General features: G+C 34.6%; 1 protein-coding gene across 2 annotated transcripts in view; it reads right to left on the minus strand.

Moving 5' to 3' along the window:
• KHDRBS2 (KH RNA binding domain containing, signal transduction associated 2) overlaps nucleotides 1–21840 on the minus strand; it is a 445362-nt gene that overhangs the window by 353568 nt on the left and 69954 nt on the right. For both annotated transcript variants that reach the window (XM_054698903.1, XM_054698904.1), the window contains exon 2: nucleotides 8699–8826. In XM_054698903.1, coding sequence (XP_054554878.1) covers nucleotides 8699–8826 — 128 coding nt within the window. The remainder of the gene's footprint in view (nucleotides 1–8698; nucleotides 8827–21840) is intronic.

The following is a 21840-nucleotide window of genomic DNA, read 5'->3' on the forward strand; positions in this document are numbered from 1 at the left end:
GTTCCCCACTCTGTCTCTGGTGAATCCTCTTACCCCCTGCACCTCTGGCCTATACACCGTTCTTTTATGCATAAATAAATAAATCTTTAAAAAACAAGAATCAATTGTTCCCTTAAACTTGAGTTTTAGAATACAGTCTTCATACAAGCGCTCTATTTACTTATAAACCAGGAACAGAGGTGAATGTTTTTTTCAAAATGACAATATTTTCATCTGTTTTTTAAGTTCATAACAGATTTTTATGACTCATGCTTTGTGTCATATTTCCTACTAGATGTTTTAAGATGTCATTTGTTTCCTTTACATTAAAAGAACTGAAACGGGATCCCAGCTTAGGGGCACTGGACACATCGTGCCTCCAGGCTCACTGAAGCCTGCTCTAGCTGTTGTTCCCTAGAGCCTCCAGCCCACCACCCTTCCATGTCCTGAGTGCAGGCTGGTCTAGGCAGGGGCCGGGCTTCTTGCTTTTGTACTTGGCTCCAGGAACATAAATGGAACAATCAGGTTAGAGCTCTCCAGATGTCATTCAAACCTTTAGTTAATTACTCAGATTTAAAATGGAAGTGAGTCGACTGGTGCTAACCAGCACCAATCAGATGATTAGGACTGAAAAAATGGTCCAACAAAGGCTTGTAGGGTGGGGGACCCTGAGAGGATATAAGGTAGAGCAAGAAGCAGCTTGACTCATTGAGCAGCCAGTCTCTAAAGAATGAAGAAGCATTCAGCAGATGACCTCTGTGGGATTCAGTAGACCTCCACAGATCTCCAATGACTTCCATATCTCCAGACTGCCACAAACCTTCACAGAGACCTGGCTGCTGCACTTGCCTCTGGCCCTTCCTCTGACATGACCTGCAAGGAGCACCATCAGCCTTAGCCCAATATATCAAAGAGCTGTTGTCTATTGATTGGTTCATATCAATAGCTTACAAAGAGTTGTAGCACTGGTGTCTCTAACACCACTGCATGGTGACTGGTATTGACTGGCACTAGTGATCAATGAACTGGCACACTAACTGGTCACCTTTGAGAGCTGTCCATCACCCCTGGTTCTCCAGCACTGCCTCCTGGTGCTGTTGAGTCAGTGACTGTCCAGTCCAGCATCCAGTACTGTCCAGCTTGGTCTCAGACTGCTGCTGTGGGCTGCTTCAGTGTCGACTCCACAGCCCCACCTTTGAGTATCTCCAGCTGTCACTGTGAGTTGGACCCTGGTACCTTGCTGATCAGTATACTACCAACTCCAGGCCTCATTGATGGGACAGTGCCATCTTGAACAAGGAGACTTTGTTTGAAATTACTGGTCACTACAGACACTACCTGGGGTGAGAGAGCAGGCCATTTGTGGTTGTATAAACTCCTTGTCTTTTCCCAATTCCCTTTTCATTAAATAAAACCCGTTGCTGCTGAACCTTGAATGGCCTGAGTGGTGTCTTGAATTGTAGAAAGTGACCTACTCCATAGAAAGTGACCTACTCCAACTTTGGTATTGCCCCTTAGGACTGTTTCCTCACTGTGTTAAAGCCACATAGTGTGACGAGGTTAAAAAAAAAAAAAAAACACATAATGAAATAAGAGTGACTGGTTATGAATCTAGAATTGGTTATTTTCTATTAATCTGAGTGAGGCATGCTAGCTCATTTGAGACTCAGTTTCTTATCTATAAAATTGGAAGAATAAATTTATTAGGATTGTTGTGACAATTAAATGAGTAAGTATATGTTAAAAATATAAAATGTGATATATATCCGAACATTCAATGATTCTTAGTTTTTATTATTTGTCTCTCTATCCCAGGAAAAATTTCAAATAGAATCAATTTTTCCTATTTAAAATGTTTGCAGTTAGTTGACCCTATTTCTAAAATATCTTGATTATTAGAAAATAACAAGTTAATAATAATTAGGTCACACAGTGCAAAAGAGCCTGCAATAAAAGAGAGTTTCCGGGCCTCCCTGGTGGCTTAGGGGTTAAATTTCAGCTCTATGCTGTGCCCAGAGTTCGATCCCCCAGCCAGGGAGCTATCCCACATATGGCACAGCAGACCCCTGCACTGTCACCCACTGCTCTTTTAGCAGTGTATTTCAGTAGATCCACCTGTACTGCTCCCCACTCTTTCTATGGTGAATCCTCTCACCCTCCCCTCTGCACCCAGTTCTTATATGCATAAGTAAATCTAAAAAAAGGGGAATTCCCTCCATTTTATTTATTATCTATCAATTTAGACATATATCTTTTATAATTAAGAGAGATAAATTATTTGATTTTTATACATTAATTTAATAGTACATATGCAAACATATAATTGTAAAATAAATTACTAGATGCTCAACTGCTTCCAAAAACTTGGACCTGTAAGATTTTATATTACTTCTACCCAACATAATTGAATCTTGATTTCTGGGTAACATATCATGAATACATTTTGTTCCTATACCCTAAGACTATTTTATACTTTAAATTAAATTTGTCGGTTGTTTACATGTTTACATAACTTGTGGAAGAGAAGACGCCTTAATTTTTTATTCCTTGTATCCTTTCTAGATAGTTTGTTTTGTGCTAATCTCAAAATACAAAGTGCCTGAATCTATAATTTATTTTCTTCTACATGTCAATAAGTCTACCGAGGTCAAAAATAATATGGGAACCCATTCAATTGATAATGAAATGCTTCTCAATTTTAATAGTGATCTCTCTTCTCTCTCTAGTGTCAAAGATATAGCTATATAGAAAGCCATTTCTTCAGCAACAACAAGAGAAATGATAGATGGACATCTGTGCTCTAATGTATATAAAGGAATTTATTAAAAACTCCCTTAAATAAGCAAACAGGCAAATGAAGAGGGCAAAATTGTGGACAGGAATATAAGAAGGAAGATCTTTGGTCTCTTAAGAGACCTTTGAGTAAGGATACAGGTTTTAACACATTTCAAAAGGCATTACCTTTTAATGATCTTTTTGAAGGGTTTTGTAGTTTTCTAGTTCAGGGTAAATGTGAAATAACCTGATGGAAAATAAATAACTCTTTGAAACAGACTGAAGATCCCCTAAAAGGTTTTGACACAGGAAAGGAAAGATTATTTAAGGCATTCTAAGGAACATATTTTGTGAGGGTGTGATGAGCCCATGAAAATGGATGTGCCAAGCACATAGAATTCAGGACTAGGAAGAAATTGGGTCAAAGTGAGATGGGGATGAAAACTGCAGTCTACAAGAACTTAGGATTTTTTCTCTGCAAGGATGTGTGAACCCGATTGTCATATATTTTCTCAATTGAAATTTAAATTCACAGGTAAGAGACTAAGAAACTGGTATAAATAACAAAATCATAAAGCTCATTAAATTCCCTCTTTAATTTCCTTCAGAAAAATTAAAGGTGATGTTACACAGCGGCCTCTATTTCATAAACATAAAACAAGTTTAATATGTAAGCTATAGAGTGACTTTTAGATAATCTCAATCCTTATAAAAGCAGAAGTGTTTACAAGATTATAGGTAGGTAGGTATGCCTGGCTTTGAAATGTGGTTATAACTTCTACAGTTAGTAACCTTGAGCCTCTATTGGTCATTCCTAAATGATCTGATAGCTACTTAAAAAGTTAGAAAAAATAAGACTCATCATGGATTTGGATATGGATATTTCATCTTTCAAAACATAAAGAAGGAAACAAACTCTGTAGGAAAACCAACTTGGCTGAGGAAACGTTTTACAAGTAGGCACAGAAGGTGACTTCTCTCTCTGCGACTGAGCAGAGTAAGATGAAATATAGAACATGTTTGGTGCTTTTGAATATATTTTGGAACTTCAATTTTCTGCATTAATTTACACAAGGAATTGATTTGAAAGGCAGCACAGGGAAATATGGCTTTGTTTGATCTTAAGAGGGGCCACATTGGGGGCCAATTTATACTCCTGGTGATCCACTGATTTAAAAAAGTTGGCAGTAATTCAAGTGAAGAAAGTGGACCTTAGGGCAAAATTAATTGAAAAACTGGGATGATGTATTTCAGAGGATTCTGAAGCAACATCAAAAAGATATTTTAAAAAGGTGTTGAGAGGCTGAATTGCCAAGGTGAGTGAACAAATAGGTACAGTGTAGGAAGCAACAAGTAGCTCTCTTCCTTCTGATCCTCTAATGCTTTCTCAGTGAATTCAGGCTGGCCACAGTCAATTCTTTTCCATGTCAAACAATAACAAAACATAACTTCAGCAACTTATGTACTTCTTCTTCCCTAAGTCCATAAAAGACTTTTTGGTTAAGGTATAAGAGATTATGGCTTTATTCTCATTCAACCAAGGAAGAATATTATCTCCATTGATAAAAAAAAATTATAATCCAAACTGTTTCTTTTATTGTCCTGTACATACAATAGCTTTGCATGTCAACACTAAATCATGATGCAGGCAATTGAAACAGAAACTAAACTCAAGATGCATACTTCCAACATTACAAACAACTTTATATAGGAAACCATGACCAAGTTTACATATGCAAAGTTTACAGAGAGAACAATGAGTTATAACCACTGCTTTTGACTATAACATGCATAGCAATTAGTATTGTTGAAATCTAAAAAAAATGTGAAACATACTAGGAAACACTGCAAATGTACATTTGCTTTGAGAGCTAATGTTAAGGATGAAAGAGCCTTTTGCATGACTCTGTTAGGAAACAGATGTTCTAAATATCATCATCAATCAATTTCTTTACTAATCTTTTTACCAAAATATTAAAAACAGTAAGACAAAGTGTTAAAATAATTTAATAATATGGAATATATGCCCTAACTTCAGTGACTAAACATAAGGCACCAGATAAATCATTCTTTTTTTTTAAGATTTATTTATTTAGGCATATAAGAGCTGGGGTGCAGGCCAGAGTTACAGGGGGTGAGAAGATTCACCAGAGACAGAGTGGGGAACAGAACAGGCAGACTGACCAAAGTACACTGCTGAGGGGAGCAGTGGGGTGAATCAGTAGAGGTCTGCTGTGCCATGTGGGTTGCTCCCTGGCTGGGACTCAAACTCATGCTGCAGTGGCTGCAGATAGCTTCATAGGTTGTGTCTTAACCCTTGGACCACCAGAGAGGCCCCATAAATCATTCCTAATGTGCTAGAACAGCAGTCTTATATTTTCTGTAATTTAAGATCTTCAACTTGTATTTCAATTCTATGTACTACTCAGTTTAGTTAGCAAATTAACTTGGCATTGATGTTAACTGAAACAAAATTTATACCAAAAAATCATGTAATGAAGACAAGATAAGGTCATTTCTGCAAGAATTCCCAGGGTATTTCATGCCCATTGTTGGAGAGGACTGTTCTATCACAGTATTAATTACTAGTTCAAACAGACATTAGGCATCAAGGGGAAATGTTCTGAAAAGCAAGTCCTTGTCCAAAGTACCCCCTAAGGGATAAATCACATTTATTATAAAAGACTGTATTTTAACTCTATAAATACTATTATGTCCTGTTCAACACAAATTTTGCTGCTCAAAAATGTGCATCAGGGGCCTCCCTGGTGGCACAAGGGGTTAAGACGCAACCTTTGAAGCTGTCCGCAGCCACTGCAGCATGAGTTCAATCGCCAGCCAGCCAGGAAGCTACCCACATGGTGTAGCAGACCTCTCCTGACTCGCCTACTGCTCCCCTCAGCAGTGTACTTTAGTCAATTTGCCTGTTCTGTTCCCCACTCTGTCTCTGGTGAATCCTCTCAGCCCCCCACACCTCTGGCTTGTACTCTAGTTCTTGTATGCATAAATAAATATTTTTTTAAAAATGTGCATCAAATATGGCTCACATTTAGTGATTGCAACCTTAACTCAATCCCTCAATATTTTTGTGCAAAGAGGGCAATGATCATTCAGCAGAAGAGAATCACCATTTTTCAAATAGAGTTGGTTTCCAAAGAGTTGTTGCAATTTTATTGTTAAAGTATAAAAACAATAAAACCCAAACTAGGTCAACTTGATAGATGATTCTATTCTGTTTCTCAGTGTTCTTTTTTTATAAAAGGACTTTAAAAGCTCTCTTATGTGTGATAATTAGGTGTATGCAATGCACATCTGTTAAAAAATAAAGTGGTTTGTCACTCTATTCATCAATAAAAATGGTTGATTTTCTAAAGTATAAATTGTTTTTTGATAATATTACATAAAGCTATTAATCATTAGGTGTTAGTTTTCACATTCTTCCATAAGAAAAAGCTAACACAAATACCTGCATATCCTAAGTCAAGTTAAAAACATCAAGCAACTCAATATGGGACGCCATGACCAAGTATAAATGTGCAAAGTTTAAAGACAATGACTGACGACCACTGCTTGCCTGATACGAGGTAGTAAAATGATTCTGACAACAATATGCAGACAAGTAGGAGATACTGAAATTTAAAAAAAGACATAGTGTATTGTACTATACATGTATACATACATGTATTCAGGGGGAAAATGCAATGGTTCAATGAAAAAAAGAGTAGAATCTAAAATAAAAAAATAACAGCAACAACCTCTCTAAATAATACCCTCTTAACAAAATTATGTCCCTGAGAAATTCATAATCCCATAATCTGTTACCTCATATATCAAAAAAACTATATATTCTGCAATTTCCAGAATTAATCCCAGTTTAAGGAGTCTGTACAGAAATTTACTCATGAGATCTGGTTTATTTCAATATGAATATGTAGCTTTGTTGTTTGATTATCTACCTGTAAATTATGAAATTAAATCTCACACAAAAATTGGGCTTCCTGGTGGTGCAAGGGGTTAAGCCTCAGCACTATGAAGTTAATGGCAGCCACTGCAGCATGAGTTGAAATCCCAGTCAGGGAGCTGACCCACAATGTGCAGAGACCTCTCCTGTCTCACCCACTGCTCCCCTCAACAGTGTATTTCAGTACATCTGCCTGTTCTGCTCCCCACTGTCTCTGGTGAATCCTCTCAACTCCCCGCACCTCTGGCCTACATCCTAGTCTTGTATGCATAAATAAAGCTTAAAAAAAATTCACACAAAAATTGACACAATAAAATATTGCTTTCAACATTCATTATATTAAATCAATGCAGACTATTATAAAATTCAGGATAAAATCTCATACACACTGTCACTTGGCCATCAGAATTTGGAATGCCTTCTACACTTTGCCTATCTAATTTGACAGAAAGAGTTACATTCTGTTTTGTCACTGGACCTTTTATTTCATTCAATATTATACATTTCCTCTAAGAGACACATATATTCACTCAGATTAGCTTCCCCACATCCAAACTGTAGAAAATGTTATTCCAAGAAACAGTATTAACCTATATCACACTTAGGCCTTCCTGGTGGCGCAAGGGGCTAAGCACCACACTATGAAGCAATACACAGCCTCTGCAGCACAAGTTTGATCCCTGACTGGCCAGGGAGAAACCCACATGGTGCAGCAGACCTCTCCTGTCTCGCCCGCTGCTCCCCTTAGCAGTGAATTTCAGTCAGTCCGCCTGTTCTGTTCCCCACTCTGTCTCTCGGTAAGTCCTCTTACCCCCCGCATCTCTGGCCTGTACCCCAGCTCTTGTATGCATAAATAAATAAATCTTTTTTAAAAAAGCTTATATCATACTTAAACATGATTTAAAGGAGGAAGTTTATAATCTAGACTATAATGGGTTAATCAAGATCCTCTAAAAAAGAAACATTTTTCTTCATAACCCATTATATTTCTACCATATTTTATTAGAATATAAAAAATTTCATGTATATTTCTATGACTTTGCAATTTAATATTAATGATTACAAAATAAATCTAATAAATTTAATTTAAAAATTTAAATCTATATGTATATATGCATACATAATGCATCTTTCCTGCAATTAAATAAATCTAACTAAAAAATTTCACAAAAAAACAAAATTCTACATGTCCTAAAACCCCATTGGAAAGTTAAATTTTATGGTTTGGTGGGCCATAACAGTTTTATCCTTGTTTGAAGTAATTTTAAATACAACATTCCACTTAATTGTATTTGCTAAAATTTATCATATTAGAAGACAATTAGTAAACCACAGCATTTATTTCTATAATCTTTGTTATTAGGCTAATTACATGGTCTTTGCTTCAGATTCACTCTTCAGAAAGTAAATTGCCAGCTTGAATCTTTGAGTTTCCATTTTGAGCTTAGTTAATTTATTTGAAAAAAGACACAAACTCTTTTTACTCATTGCAGTTTGTGAATTTAACTGGTGATTCAAATTTTGTGTGATAACAAAATGTCTAGTGAATACAAGAGACTAGAGGTTAAAATCCGAAGGTCTAAGAAAGAATCTATAGATTTTCTAGATATAACAATTCCCTGCTAATTGGCTAAATGTATATATATATCATTGTTAGCTCAATTCCCTCTTATAATAAAAATATACACTTTAATGAGAGCCAAAATACAATCAAATTGAGTATGCATAATTGGATAACTGTAGAACCCTTTATATGTTAAATAAATGATTAAAATATCTAATTATGCATCCTACATAGCCTTCAGTGGAAAATTACTCTCATTATAGAAGCAGTTTTTCATCTTCAGTGTCAGTATCATATATTGCATATACTTATATAATGAAGCATTAAATATTTATTTCATTAATGGATATGTATGAAATAGATAGTCATTTTATTACTTTTACCTTAATTCTATAAGTACAAAGCACATAATGCAGTACCTTGGGATATTGTTTGACTGGAATCAATACCCTTTCTGAGAGCTTTATGTTTTTGTTGCTGATGACATCAAGATATTTCTTTTCTTCATCTTCTTTTTTTACATCAGAACCTTGAAATTTTTCAATTTCTGAAAGAAATCACAAAAACAATAATTGAAATGAGACGTCATCAAAATTAGAATAAATGTTCTCATTACTCTCATTCTTAATATTTTTGAAGAATATTGATAAAGGGACTGAAATTGCACCCTGTTAATAGCTATAGGAACCTTGCTACTGTATATAAGATGACCTCTGTCAACTAAAACTAAAAAGTGATAATTAAAGCTGTTTAACTTCTGCAAAACAGATGATGCATTTAATTAATTTTTAACATCTTCAACAAAGTATGTGGAAGAATATGACCTTTAGCTATTTAAAATACCTCGTAACATAACATTCCTAGGAACGACAAAAGAGAAAATATATTTTAAAGGTTATATGTTTTATGTTTATCAAGAAATATTTCTTAAAAATATCTGTAGGTAATCATCCATTATCTAAAACAGAGTAGAAAGGAGAAATAGTTTATTTTGTATTCTAACTAAACTTAAAATCAATTAAGAAGTTGTATCACCATAAATTGTATAAAGATTGAGCTGTATATGCAACATTCATATTCATAGACATGAAATTATCTAGGTGCTTGATAGGAACTACTAGTTTTGACCTACGAAAATACTCCCAAGATAGTCATTTTTGAGCAAATGTACACTAATCCATTCTCTCTTTTTAAAATCAACTGATTCCATAATTTTTGAATCTCTACTATCTCTACCACTGATAGAATGGAAAATAAGAAATATCTCTGCTTTTATGAAATCTATATTCTGATGAGGGAAAGAACAAACAAATATGAATATATGTGCATAGGCATATTCATATATGGGCTAAAGAATAAATACAATAAATCTATTAAGAATATAAAGGACAAGTCAAGGGGTGGGGTTATAACTTTATAATTATAGGATATTCGCACAGAGCCCTGAATAATGACGATGATTAAGCCATGAGGAAAGAGAGAAGCCAAGTTTTACAATCTGATGAAGAAACAAGCTTGACTTACTCTTGGATAAGCAAGTTGCAAAAAAATTTATGTGGTTAAAGAAGGTTTGATATATGATTTTAGGACAGATCATATAAAACCCCATGTAGAACATATGAAATTTTCTGCTTTTTATTGTGACTGTATCGAAAAGATAGTCATTTGATTTTTATTTGTAAAGATACATCAGAAGTAATATGAGAAACAATCATAGCAGACTATAAGGAAACCAGGATCCCAACCAGTATTTGTCTAGCTGAGAAATAATACTGATTTGGCTTAATGGGGTCTAACAAGATAGGAGAGAATGTAACTAGAATCTTTACATGGAATACATTGTATTATGAAAATTCAGTATTGTAGAAAAATCTTGAAAAATGTGTCTTACTAATTTATTATATATTTCTTGGATAATTGTTATCACCATAAAATCACCTGTATATATTGCTTCCCTTCTTGCTCTTGGCCAATCATACTGTTTCAGAGCTCTATTACACCAGTGAGAATGGCATATATTAAAAAAACTAGCAACAACAAATGTTGGCAAGGATGTGGAGAAAAAGGAACTCTCCTACATTGCTGGTGGGAGTGCAAACTGGTTCAACCACTATAGAAAGCTGTGTGGAGATTCCTCAACCTACTAAAGATAGAGCTTCTATATGATCCAGCAATTCCACTAATAGGTATTTACCCAAAGGACACAGAAACATTAATTCCAAAGGGCACCTGCACCCCTATGTTTAGAGCAGCACTATTTACAATAGCTAAGCTTTGGAAACAACCCAAATGCCCAAAAATAGGTGACTGGATCAAGAAGATGTGGTACATATACACAATGGAATATTACTCAACAATCAAAAAGATAAACACATGCAATTTGCAGCAACATGGATGGAGCTGGAAGGGATCATGCTCAGCGAAATATGCCAAAAAGAAAAAGAAAAATACTGGATGGTCTCACTCATAGCAGGAATCTAGAAAACCTAAATAAGGGACCAGGAAAAAGAATAACTATGAAAAAAAAATCAAAATCAACAAACAACTATATACCAGAGACTTACTATGGGGGAGGGGCTGGGAAAGGAGGGATTAGGGTCAAAATAAGGGGGGTACAATTGTATGGGGAATATAAAAATAAATAAATTATTAAAATTAAAAAAAAGCTCTAAGTTAAAATAAGAATGTGACAGCTACTTTAGTTTTGTTACAGATGAACAAGAACATTCTGCTTGAAGTAAAGAATAGATAACAGTTATTAAGTATGGAGAGGGAGAGAGCAGGATGCAGAAGGGTTTGTAAAGGAGGGAAGAAGGCAGGAAGGGAGAAAGAGAGGAAGGGAGGAGGGAGGACTGGAGAGAGAGAGAGTAAGAGGGGGGAGCAAACAATCAAACAAGATTCAACAGACTAGAAGTAATTCCAACAAAATAATTAGTTCCAGTATACAGTGGTTAAAATTCAGGGTGCAGAATATGAACAGCACATGTCTGCCCCAGTTTCATATCTGAGACTTAAAAAAAAAATCTTTTGTTCTTTTGTGCTGTAAGGATAATAAGTTAATATAAGCGAGGTGCTTAGAAAAGTGTCTAGCAAAATCATACTTGCTTTTTTATTAAAACTTAAAAGGATCAAGTAACATTTAAATTAGAGTCATAAAACAAATCTCACTGAAGTGGGAGCCAGAAACTGCTGCCTAAGTAAAGAAAGCACTATAAAGAAATAGGACTGCAACTGGCTGAGCTGAAGAATCCTATTGTATAATTCTTATATATCAAGAATTTTTCTAATGTTTTTAAATAATTGTAGTATCTGCCATATTGCAGTTTAGTATATTCTGTAACAGCAAGTAAAAATCAGTGTCAAATAGTTAAATGTCTGGATTAAATTTATTCTGAAAATATGAATAAAACTTCAGGAAAAGAGACTCTTGAAAAATGCTAATACGTATCTTCATAATTAAGTCACTTTACCTACAATCACAATCCATACTTGCTAAAGTAAGTATATTGAGTATTTAACAGTGGCTTGCAAAAATATTTCTGCCTAGTGGGCCTCCACGGTGGTGCAGCGGTTGAGAGCTGGGTTGCGAAGCTGCCCGCAGCCTCTGCAGCACTGGTTCGATCCCCGGCCACGGGGTGAGGGTCCCACATGGTGCGCAGACCTCTCCTGCCACCCGCTGCTCCCCTCAGCAGTGTACTTCGGTCCTTCTGCCTGCTCTGCTCTCTGCTCTGACTCTGGTGAATTCTCTCACCCTCCCGCACTTCTGACTGTACCCAGTGCATGTATAAATAAATAAATAAATCTTTAAAAAAAAAAATTCTGCCTAGAATTTTTCTGACCTCCAGAATAACGGTTGGTTTGAGATTTTGTAATCTTTAACATATATAAATTGGTGTGCTAATTTGTTTCTATATATTAATGCCTCACACAAGTTATTTTGTTGGGGTTCTATTTTTCCAATTGGTACATTACATAAACTCATTTTTAAAAAATATATGACATATAGTTGCACACACAAAAAAATTAAATAGTTCAAGCAAAAATCAGTTACTTAACCATAAATGGTCTAAAATCAATTTTTAATTAAGCAATTATATATTTTAAATAATCTTTCTAAATTAAATTGATTATACAATAGTCATTCTATATTTTGCATGATCTAGGGAATTTTTCATTTATATCATTCTCTCATGCTAATGTATGAAAGTAATTATTATCCCACTAACTCATTAAATAATACTGAGTTACAGTCTACCCCATGTCTGGAAAATTAACTATACAGGGGAAAGAGTAAAACTCAGAAAATAATGATGAGGTGTTTGAGATTGACAAGTCACCAGTAACTAGACTTGGATGAATTTAGAAAGTAGAAGACATCCTACCTTAACCAAGTACATAAAGTAAAGGGGGAGAGAAGGGAGCATAAAGGACAGCCTCTAGCAAGTAGTCGTTGAGTCAAGGTTGATTCAGTGTGTGTGTGTGTGTGTACACACGTTTGGAATATTCATCTGATCTGATCACATTTTTAATTTTTCAATTAATTTTTAATGTTGTTTAAATGTCTTGTTAGCTTTAGTCACTTAAATCAGCATTTTCCCTAGTGGCGTTCCATCTCATCAATGTACACTAACTTATTTAATCTTGAAATCATATGACCAATCTTATTATAATGACATGCTAAATAATACTAAATATGTTTTTAGTGAGACAAATTATATAGAGATTTTATGTCTAAATATCTTCAAAAAAGGTGAAATATTTGCTCTTCCGGGTACTTATTCTAAAATACCTCAAGGGAAAGACAAAGTTAAAATATGTGCAAACAAAACATCTAGTGCTAGGGAAACGTTAAAAGTCTCAAGATACATTGAATTACCATACAAACTTTGAAAATATTTTTAATATAAAAGAACAATTACATGTACGGTATAACTGTAAAATGAATTAAAGAAAAGGTGTGGAATTAGTCTGGGAAGAAAACAAGTTATTGTCAGTAAAATGTAAATAACCTTTAAATGGAATGACAAGGAATGATGCCAGTACTGAGTTGTTTTGAAATTTATGCTCGTCGAAAACCAAAAGTCAATAAGAGGTTGTAAAATATCCTTTCAGTTGTGGACATTTTCAGAAGGGACTTTAAAATACACATGATATTGAACTACCGAGTGATTAGAATTCTTTATTATAAATGGAGCATGAATGACCTGTATTACCTAATATCACTGAATAAAGGTTATTTTACTTGTCCCACCTTCAAATTATATAATTTTAGTTTCCAAGTAAAATGCTTTCTGCGCTTTGTATTTGAATATAGAACTAAATATTTAATGATTACTGTTAACAGAAAGAAAGAGTACAAATAGAGCAGAAAAAATTTCCTCCTCATTCTAGAATCCTCCAGCATGAAATTTCAGACACCAATATATTATAATACAGTGTGATTCCAACATTTCAAACTCTATCCACAACAAACAGGCAAATTTACACAAATAGCAATTGTTTGTTGTGAAATGTGAACCTAATAATAAAAGAGTATGAGAAAATGATTTAGCATAAATTTTACTTTAGTAATATTAATCACACAAATAAACATTTTCAAATTCCAGGGGAGGGGAAGAAGATGGTGAACAGACAGTATCTTTGAGTAATCACTTTCCACAAGAATACTGAGAATAAGCAGAGGGAGGAGTCACGTCTGGAATAGAGCTGGGGAAGTGGGGAGCAATATCTCAGCAAGAAGGAGAGACACAGGCCATCAGGAAAGGATACAAAGACTGGGAAACAGTGAGTCAGGAATGGTGCCAGTTCACTGGGAGGGCTACAGGCTCTTTCCCCAATCGCCCCACATGCTCTCTGACTGGCCTGGGAAGGAGAGAACATAATTCAATGGAAAGCATAGTGTGTTCCACATTTCCACTAGGGACACACAGGTGAGCAGAGACTGGGTCCAGTGGAGAGAGCCTCACAGTTGTATTCATGGTCTGTGGCTCCAAGGAGTGTCCACAATCACACTGGGAAGCCTGGGAAGACTTGCTCCTCCCACATGACTCGTGGGACCTCCAAGATGTAATCACTGAGAAGCTATGGGAGGCCACAACTTAGTCTACTTGGCAGCTTGTTCAGGGCCACCACAGACATATCTCATGCATAAATGTTTTCACGGGGCTTCTAGCTAAAGAAGTTCTAGCTAAGGGTAAGTTCTAGCTAAAGAAACCATGCAAGAGAAAGATATAAAAGGAATACAAAAAAGAAAAGAAGTAGAATTTTCATTTACAGATGACATGATAATATACATGGAAAACCCTATAGAGTCCACTAAACAAGTAATTGGAATAATAAATAAATTCAGTAAGGTGGTGGGGTACAAAGACCAATCTGCAGAAAACAGTTGTACTTCTATATGCAAAAAAAAAGCTTAAAAGAAAAAAACCCAGAAAACAATTATTAATTCAAATTTAATTTTAAAAGCAGTAAACTAAATGGAACATGGTAGAGGATTATTGGCACACTTGTGGTGGTCAGTGCGTAGAAATACACATTTGTAGAGCTTTATTTGGGGGGGGTATTTATTTATTTTTTTAATTTTTATATTCCCCATACAATTGAACCCCCCTTATTTTGACCCCAATCCCTTCTTTCCCCATCCCCCCCCATAGTGTGTCTCTGGTTCATAGTTGTTTGTTGATTTTGATTTTTTCTTTCTTATAGTTATTCTTTTTCCTGGTCCCTTACTTAGGTTTTCTAGATTCCTGCTATGAGTGAGACCATCCAGTATTTTTCTTTTTCTTTTTGGCTTATTTCGCTGAGCATGATCCCTTCCAGCTCCATCCATGTTGCTGCAAACAGCATGAGTTTATCTTTTTTGATTGCTGAATAACATTCCATTGTGTATATGTACCACATCTTCTTGATCCAGTCATCTATTTTTGTGCATTTGGATTGTTTCCAAAGCTTAGCTATAGTAAATAGTGTTGTTCTAAACATAGGGGTGCAGGTGCTCTTTGGAATTGATGTTTCTGTGTCCTTTGGGTAAATACCTAGGAGTGAAATTGCTGGATCATAGCTTTCCATAGTGGTTGGACCAGTTTGCACTCCCACCAGCAGTGCAGGAGAGTTCCTTTTTCCCCACATCCTTGCCAACATTTCTTGTTGCTAGTTTTTTTTTTTTTTAAATGTGCCATTCTCACTGGTATAAGATGGTATTTCATTGTAGTTTTGATTTGCATTTCTCTGATTACAAGTGATGTTGAACATTTTTTCATATGCCTGTTGGCCATTTGCATTTCCTCTTTGGAGAAGTTTCTTTTTAGCTCTTCTGCCCATTTTTTGACTGGATTATTTTCTCTGTTTTTGTTGAGTCTCATCAGCTCTTCGTAGATTTTTGTGATCAGTCCTTTATCATTAGTGTTGTGCACAAAAATTTTCTCCCAGTTGTTGGGGTTTCTCTTATCTACTTTATCTCAATCAACATAATGTGAAAAAAAAAACTTGCAAATTTCAATATCAATAAGTGTGAAGAAACATCAATAGTAATTTTACATATATATGTAAATATAGTCATATATATCCATATCAATATCCTATTATGTGTGTGTGTATGTTACATCATAACCCTGTGGGATCAGTTAATAATTGTCTCACTTTTCAAATAAATAACTGTAAGTGCAAAGACCTAATATAACATATCTTCTAAATAAATACAAAAGCAAAATATGGAAAAAATTCAAAAATTGGTAAGTCATCACTGTAGTCTTGCAGTTAATGATAAAAATGATAGAGCCAGACTTTTCTTTAAAATATTACTTAGATAAGTACCCTTATATAAAATATATTCTGGGGAAAGATAATGAAGTTTTATGTATTTTCTTAACTATTTTCTAGGATGATCAGAGTTCAGTTTTGCTTTAAAATATTCCAACTTGCCCTGAATAAGGATTTCTTGTGTGATTTTTTCTTTCACCATATTTTCAACTTTTTTGCCTATTTTACATTCCAATATTTTGTTCTTATTTTGCACATGTTTTATTATAAACTGCCTCAAATATATGTAAAAAAATAAGTGATAAATAATACTTCACAATATTTCAAAATTTAATATCCTGCATTATTAATTATTTAGCCAACAATCTCTACTAATGAAAATACATTTTAGTTTTCTGGTGGTTTTTGAAGCCATATCTGCTGCTTCAAAAGCAGATTTGCCACTTCCTAGTATATAATCTTAAGCAAGCTAATTGCTCTCAGTTCCTTAACTTTTTTTAAATAAGCAAATCTATCAATGACATTATGGGAACTAGCATTTTGTGTATACCTCTCTGGCAATAATGATCATATTAGATTGATTATAATGTTTCATATATGTCTCCTATGATAGTTTATGAGTAGGCGGTTTACTCATTTTTATATCCCTGTACTTCAGTCGGTAATTAACATAGTAGAGAAGGAAACTGTGTCCAACACTTACGTTTTCCACAAAGAAAAATGAAGTGGATGATTTCTATTAAAACAGAGCTTAGGGCCTCCCCGGTGGCGCATCGGTTGAGCGCTGGGTTGTGAAGCTGCCCGCAGCCTCTGTGGCGCCGGTTCAATCCCCAGCTGCTCCCTGGCCACTGGAGGAGGGTCCCACATGGCACGCAGACCTCTCCTGCCTCCCGCTGCTCCCCTCAGCAGTGTACTTTGGTCTTTCAGCCTGCTCTGCTCCCCACTGTGGCTCTGCTGAGTTCTCTCACCCTCCCGCGCTTCTGACTGTACCCAGTGCTTGTATAAATAAATAAATAAATCTAAAAAAAAAAGATAAAAACCATAAAAGTTTAAAAAAACAAAAAAAATAAAACAGAGCTTAAATGATAACAGGGTCACCTTATGCATAAAAAAATACATTAAAAAATGGGTCACTGAGACTCAAGGTGACCAAGTCCAGTAGTTACAGCAAGACTACTGATAAAGTTCCAAAAGCATTTAAAGAATGAGAACTTGTTATAACATGAGATTATGTTTTCCTTTTTATTGAGGATATCAATAACCATTTCAGATCCCTCAATGGTGAGTCAGAAGTGAAAATTTGCAAATACTAAGTACTACATAAATAATTATTTTGATGATTGAAATCAAATGAAATAGAATTAGTAACTGCTAAACTTGATTTAAAAATTATTTGTGTCTGTTTTCAACAATCCAATCATATTTAATAATTTTAAATACTACCCATTCTTTTTTAATACCCTGAGCGTAATAAAACAGTGAAATTAATACCCACCTTAAAACCAGTACCCACTTGGTCCCCCTTTCCTGGCTACTTATTCAAATTCCAATCCTGTTAAGTCTCGGCGCACAGTTCCTCTCCCCATGGAGCTGTGTAGAGCAAGCACCAGGAATTTAACTCTGTGAACTCATTTAATTTCTATATTATATCGTCAACCTGTACTAGCTTTCAATCCTAACACCCTCATTCTGTGGCCTTGGACAAGTCATTTAAGTGTTTTTGGCTTCATTTGTTCCCTCCTACTCAAATGCCCACCTTAAAATGAACATCAAATTTCATGAAGGGAAACCTAGTATAGTCTTTAAAAAAAAAAAAAAAAAAAAAAAAGATTGATTTATTTATTTATTTTTGCACACAAGAGCTGGAGTACAGGCCAGAGATGCAAGGAGGTGAGAGAATTCACCAGAGACAGAGTGGGGAGCAGAACAGTCAGACTGAGCGAAATATACTGCTGAGGGGAGCAGCAGGCAAGAGAGGAGAGGTCTGCCAGGCCATGTGGGTTTCTCTCTAGCCAGCTGGGGATTGAACTTATGCTGCAGAGGCTGTGGACTGCTACATAGTGTGGTGCCTAATCCCTTGAGCCACCAGGGAGGCCTGAAACCTAGTATAGTCTTAAGAACACAAACTTCCCTTATAAAGTGTTGTATCTGTCACTTATTAGTTGTGGGACACTTGGCATCAAGGATGGTTAGAGTCACTGCTTTCTAAACACGTCCTATGTGCTAGGCAGTGACTAATTCCTGCACATGGACTCGTTCACTTTACCAGTTTACTTAATTTTTGTGTGTCATATTGCTCTCTTATAAAATGGGTATAATATAATGTTGTTGTCAGGGTTAAATGACTCAATTTATTCAAAGTTCTGAGAAGAGTATCCTGGCATATAATAAAAGGACAATAACTATTAGCAAATTTCATCTTTATTTGCAGTTGGGAGTTGGACATGAAGCTTCACTGAACTCTTTTCTGTCATTAAATCCAAAGATCATTATAACTAATATAGTACAATATTTCAGAGGCGAATACTACATCCTTGGGTAGATAGTTAATTATGGAGGATACATCCATGACTTATATGCCAATGTTTCTTTTACTAGAACAGTGTTATGCACATTTCAAAACTGTAAAACATTATCATTTGAAAATAAAAAAAATAGGATGAAAAATTTTAATGACAAAAATGAGGCCATGGTGAAAATTAGAATAGGATATGAAACAAATCCACCATCAACAACATACTGAATTTCATGCATAGTACTGACATCTAGCACTCAGGAGTGGTACTTTACACGAGACAAGGTCAAGTTGATTTCTTTTGAACCTTGTTAAGTGACAGAAACTAAGTCTTAAACTTTAAAGTAAATGTCTTTTTACTAGCTTTGGGTTTGTCTTTGGGGACTCAATTCCAAAAGCAAGAGAAACAAAAGCAAAAATAAGCAATTGGGACTAGGTCAAACTTAAAAACTTCTGCACAGTAAAAGAAATAAGTATTAAAATGAAAAAGACACATTACAAGAATGGTAAAAAAAAATATTTGCACGGCTATTATCTAGGGGGGTTAATATCCAAGATCTGCAAAGAACTCATACAACTCAACAAAAAGAAAATAAACATATCAAAAAACATCGGCTAAAAAGCAACTTAACTTTATAGTTTCCATTCTACCACAATATTTTGGGTCACCCTAGAACAAGAACACATAACCATTTAAACATTAACTACTCCCCAGTCATCACCATTCTACATGCAGCAGTCATCAAGTCCTATTATTGATTTCATCTCTGGAGCTCCTCAGAAATCCAGCTTCTCCATTCCCAGCGCTCTGCTACTACTACAATCTCATTGTCATCGTTTCACTTATGACAGAGCCTTTCAACTAGTTTCCTTAAAGACTCATGTATAACCCATCTTTCACATCCATGCTGTCTTTGTAACAAACACAGATTTGACTATTACACGTTTTTTTTTTCTATTGGGATTGCTTATTCTCTGGCAAAACAGAGCATTCAAATTTTCCTTATTGAATGAATAAATTCCATTACTCTGACATGTACCTGCTTCTCAAAGCCTGAAGGTTAAATTCGTAATTTTTTTAAATGTCACTAAAAATTGATCAACCAGTATTTTTCTGTTCCTTGCCACATTCTAATCTAGTCTCTTGTCAACCTCAAACAAACACTGCATTCTGTGCTCACACACACACTAAGCAAACCATGTACTTTCAATTGTATGGGGAATATAATCAAAATGAAAATGCATACATTGTGCAAAAATGAAAAATGATTTAAGAATTATATAAAATAAAATATTAAAAAAGTCCTTAGGTTTCTGTTCCTGATCTTTCTTCCCCTAGCTAGAGAACAATTAGTCTTTCATCAGTGTAGACCCAATCTAAACACTCACTTGGCATCACTACCTCTTCCCACATCTCCTTTAGCATTTTGTACTTTAAATACAGCACTTTTGTCACTTTGTGATGTGCCATTTACAAGTATTTTCTCTGTGAAACTGTGACTTCCTTAAGCCAGGACCACATCACATTTATTACTTTTTACTCCCAGCACTTAATCCAATGAACAACTTCAGGTATATACTTAAAAATCATACCTACTCATCAGACTGTCAAACAGGTTTTTACTAGAAGAATGTTCCCTGGATTTTAATACAAAAACTTCATAGAATATATGAGATTTTCAATACAATGTCCTTTAGATCACTGTTTACATGGGAAAACATATTCATTTTATAAAACTCAATACCATTTTTAAAAATGTATATGTATTTCCACAGAATGCAATACAACATTTTTATATCTGGAGTGATGTTAACCTCATTCTAATGTTTTGAATCCTTGAAAAGGGGAGACTGACTTCTAAAAGAGGAGACTAGCAATCAAAGCAACTTTCCATAACAACCTCATATTTTAATCATTAAGTGCTACTATAAGTATTTTTACAACCAACTGTAACCTTTAATTACTTATATGTTGTGGTTTACCAATAATTTTGGCTATAATTTAGGAAAATGCTTGGTCTTTGACATGACATATAATACATCATAAGTTTTTTCACATAAAATAAGAAAAATAATCTCTCAGGCAGCATTTTATTCAAAATATATAATTTTTAAAATGAATTACTAATGTCAACTAGAGAAATGTACAATTACTATGTATTCATATGAACTATATTAATTTTCAGAGCATGAGTAGAACATATATCTTACATTAGTGGGAAATCAAAAAGCTTACTTTGCAAAATTTATCTTGAGATATAATATAACCAAAGGAAAACAAGACATTTGAAATAAGTAGTTTAGATAAAGTTAAGACCTTTTTCTGTCCTTATTTTATGGTGCTAATCATCTAAGTCAGCATTTATTCATCGTTTAGGCCAATTTTACAGAAATATATAACCAGATGTGTTTGAATTTATATTAATTTATTTTCAAAATGTTCAAAAGCTTAATTGCATTAGGAATTTCTTGTGTTTAAAAATTAATTGTCCTGAATTGAACAAAGGTGAACAATTTTTCACTGGATTTAAAAATTTTTAATATATTGATATTAGAAGGTATTTAAATAGATCTGAATATATAACCTGCTTCACATTCATCATGCTCCAGGGCACAATTTCTTCACTCAATACTTTCATTTACGCAGCAAATGTTACAGAGAATGTCTTAATATGTGTAAGTCATTGAGAGCGAGAAGAATAATTGACATTCTATCTTCAATAGTTAATTATCTGGTGATCAATAACTGTCAATGTCACAGTGAAATGGTCCTTATTTATTGCCATTCAATACCATTCTTAACTAGTTTTTGAATTTTTCAGCATGTATTCTTTTTTCTTCATCCCTACATTTAATAATATTTCAGAAACTTGAATTTAAACAAAACTAACAAATCCTTAGTACAGCTCCTTTCCACTAATTCATTTATTACAGATGACTGATAAATTTCTTTACCCTCACCATTCTTTATCCCTCTCCCCCTTAACCTCATTTATTACTCTGTGCTAGTTTTTAGTAAGTATTCTCCTTTTTCAAATTGTACAAATTGTCAAATATTTGTCATTTGTCATTCCAACTTACTTTACCACACATAATTCCTTTAAACTCTTTCCATTTTGCTGTTAATGGCAGCATTTTGCCACTCCTTAAAGCTGAATAATATTCCATAGTATGGAAATACCACATCTTTTTGATCCAATACACTTTAGAGGCACTCATACTGTTTCATTGACCTAGATATTGCAAAAAATGCTGCAAAAAATGCTAAGTTTTTGGATTAACTGT

Source organism: Talpa occidentalis, unplaced genomic scaffold (assembly GCF_014898055.3).
Source record: "Talpa occidentalis isolate TD23 unplaced genomic scaffold, MPIMG_talOcc4v2.1 talOcc4.2, whole genome shotgun sequence".
Taxonomy (NCBI): domain Eukaryota; kingdom Metazoa; phylum Chordata; class Mammalia; order Eulipotyphla; family Talpidae; genus Talpa; species Talpa occidentalis.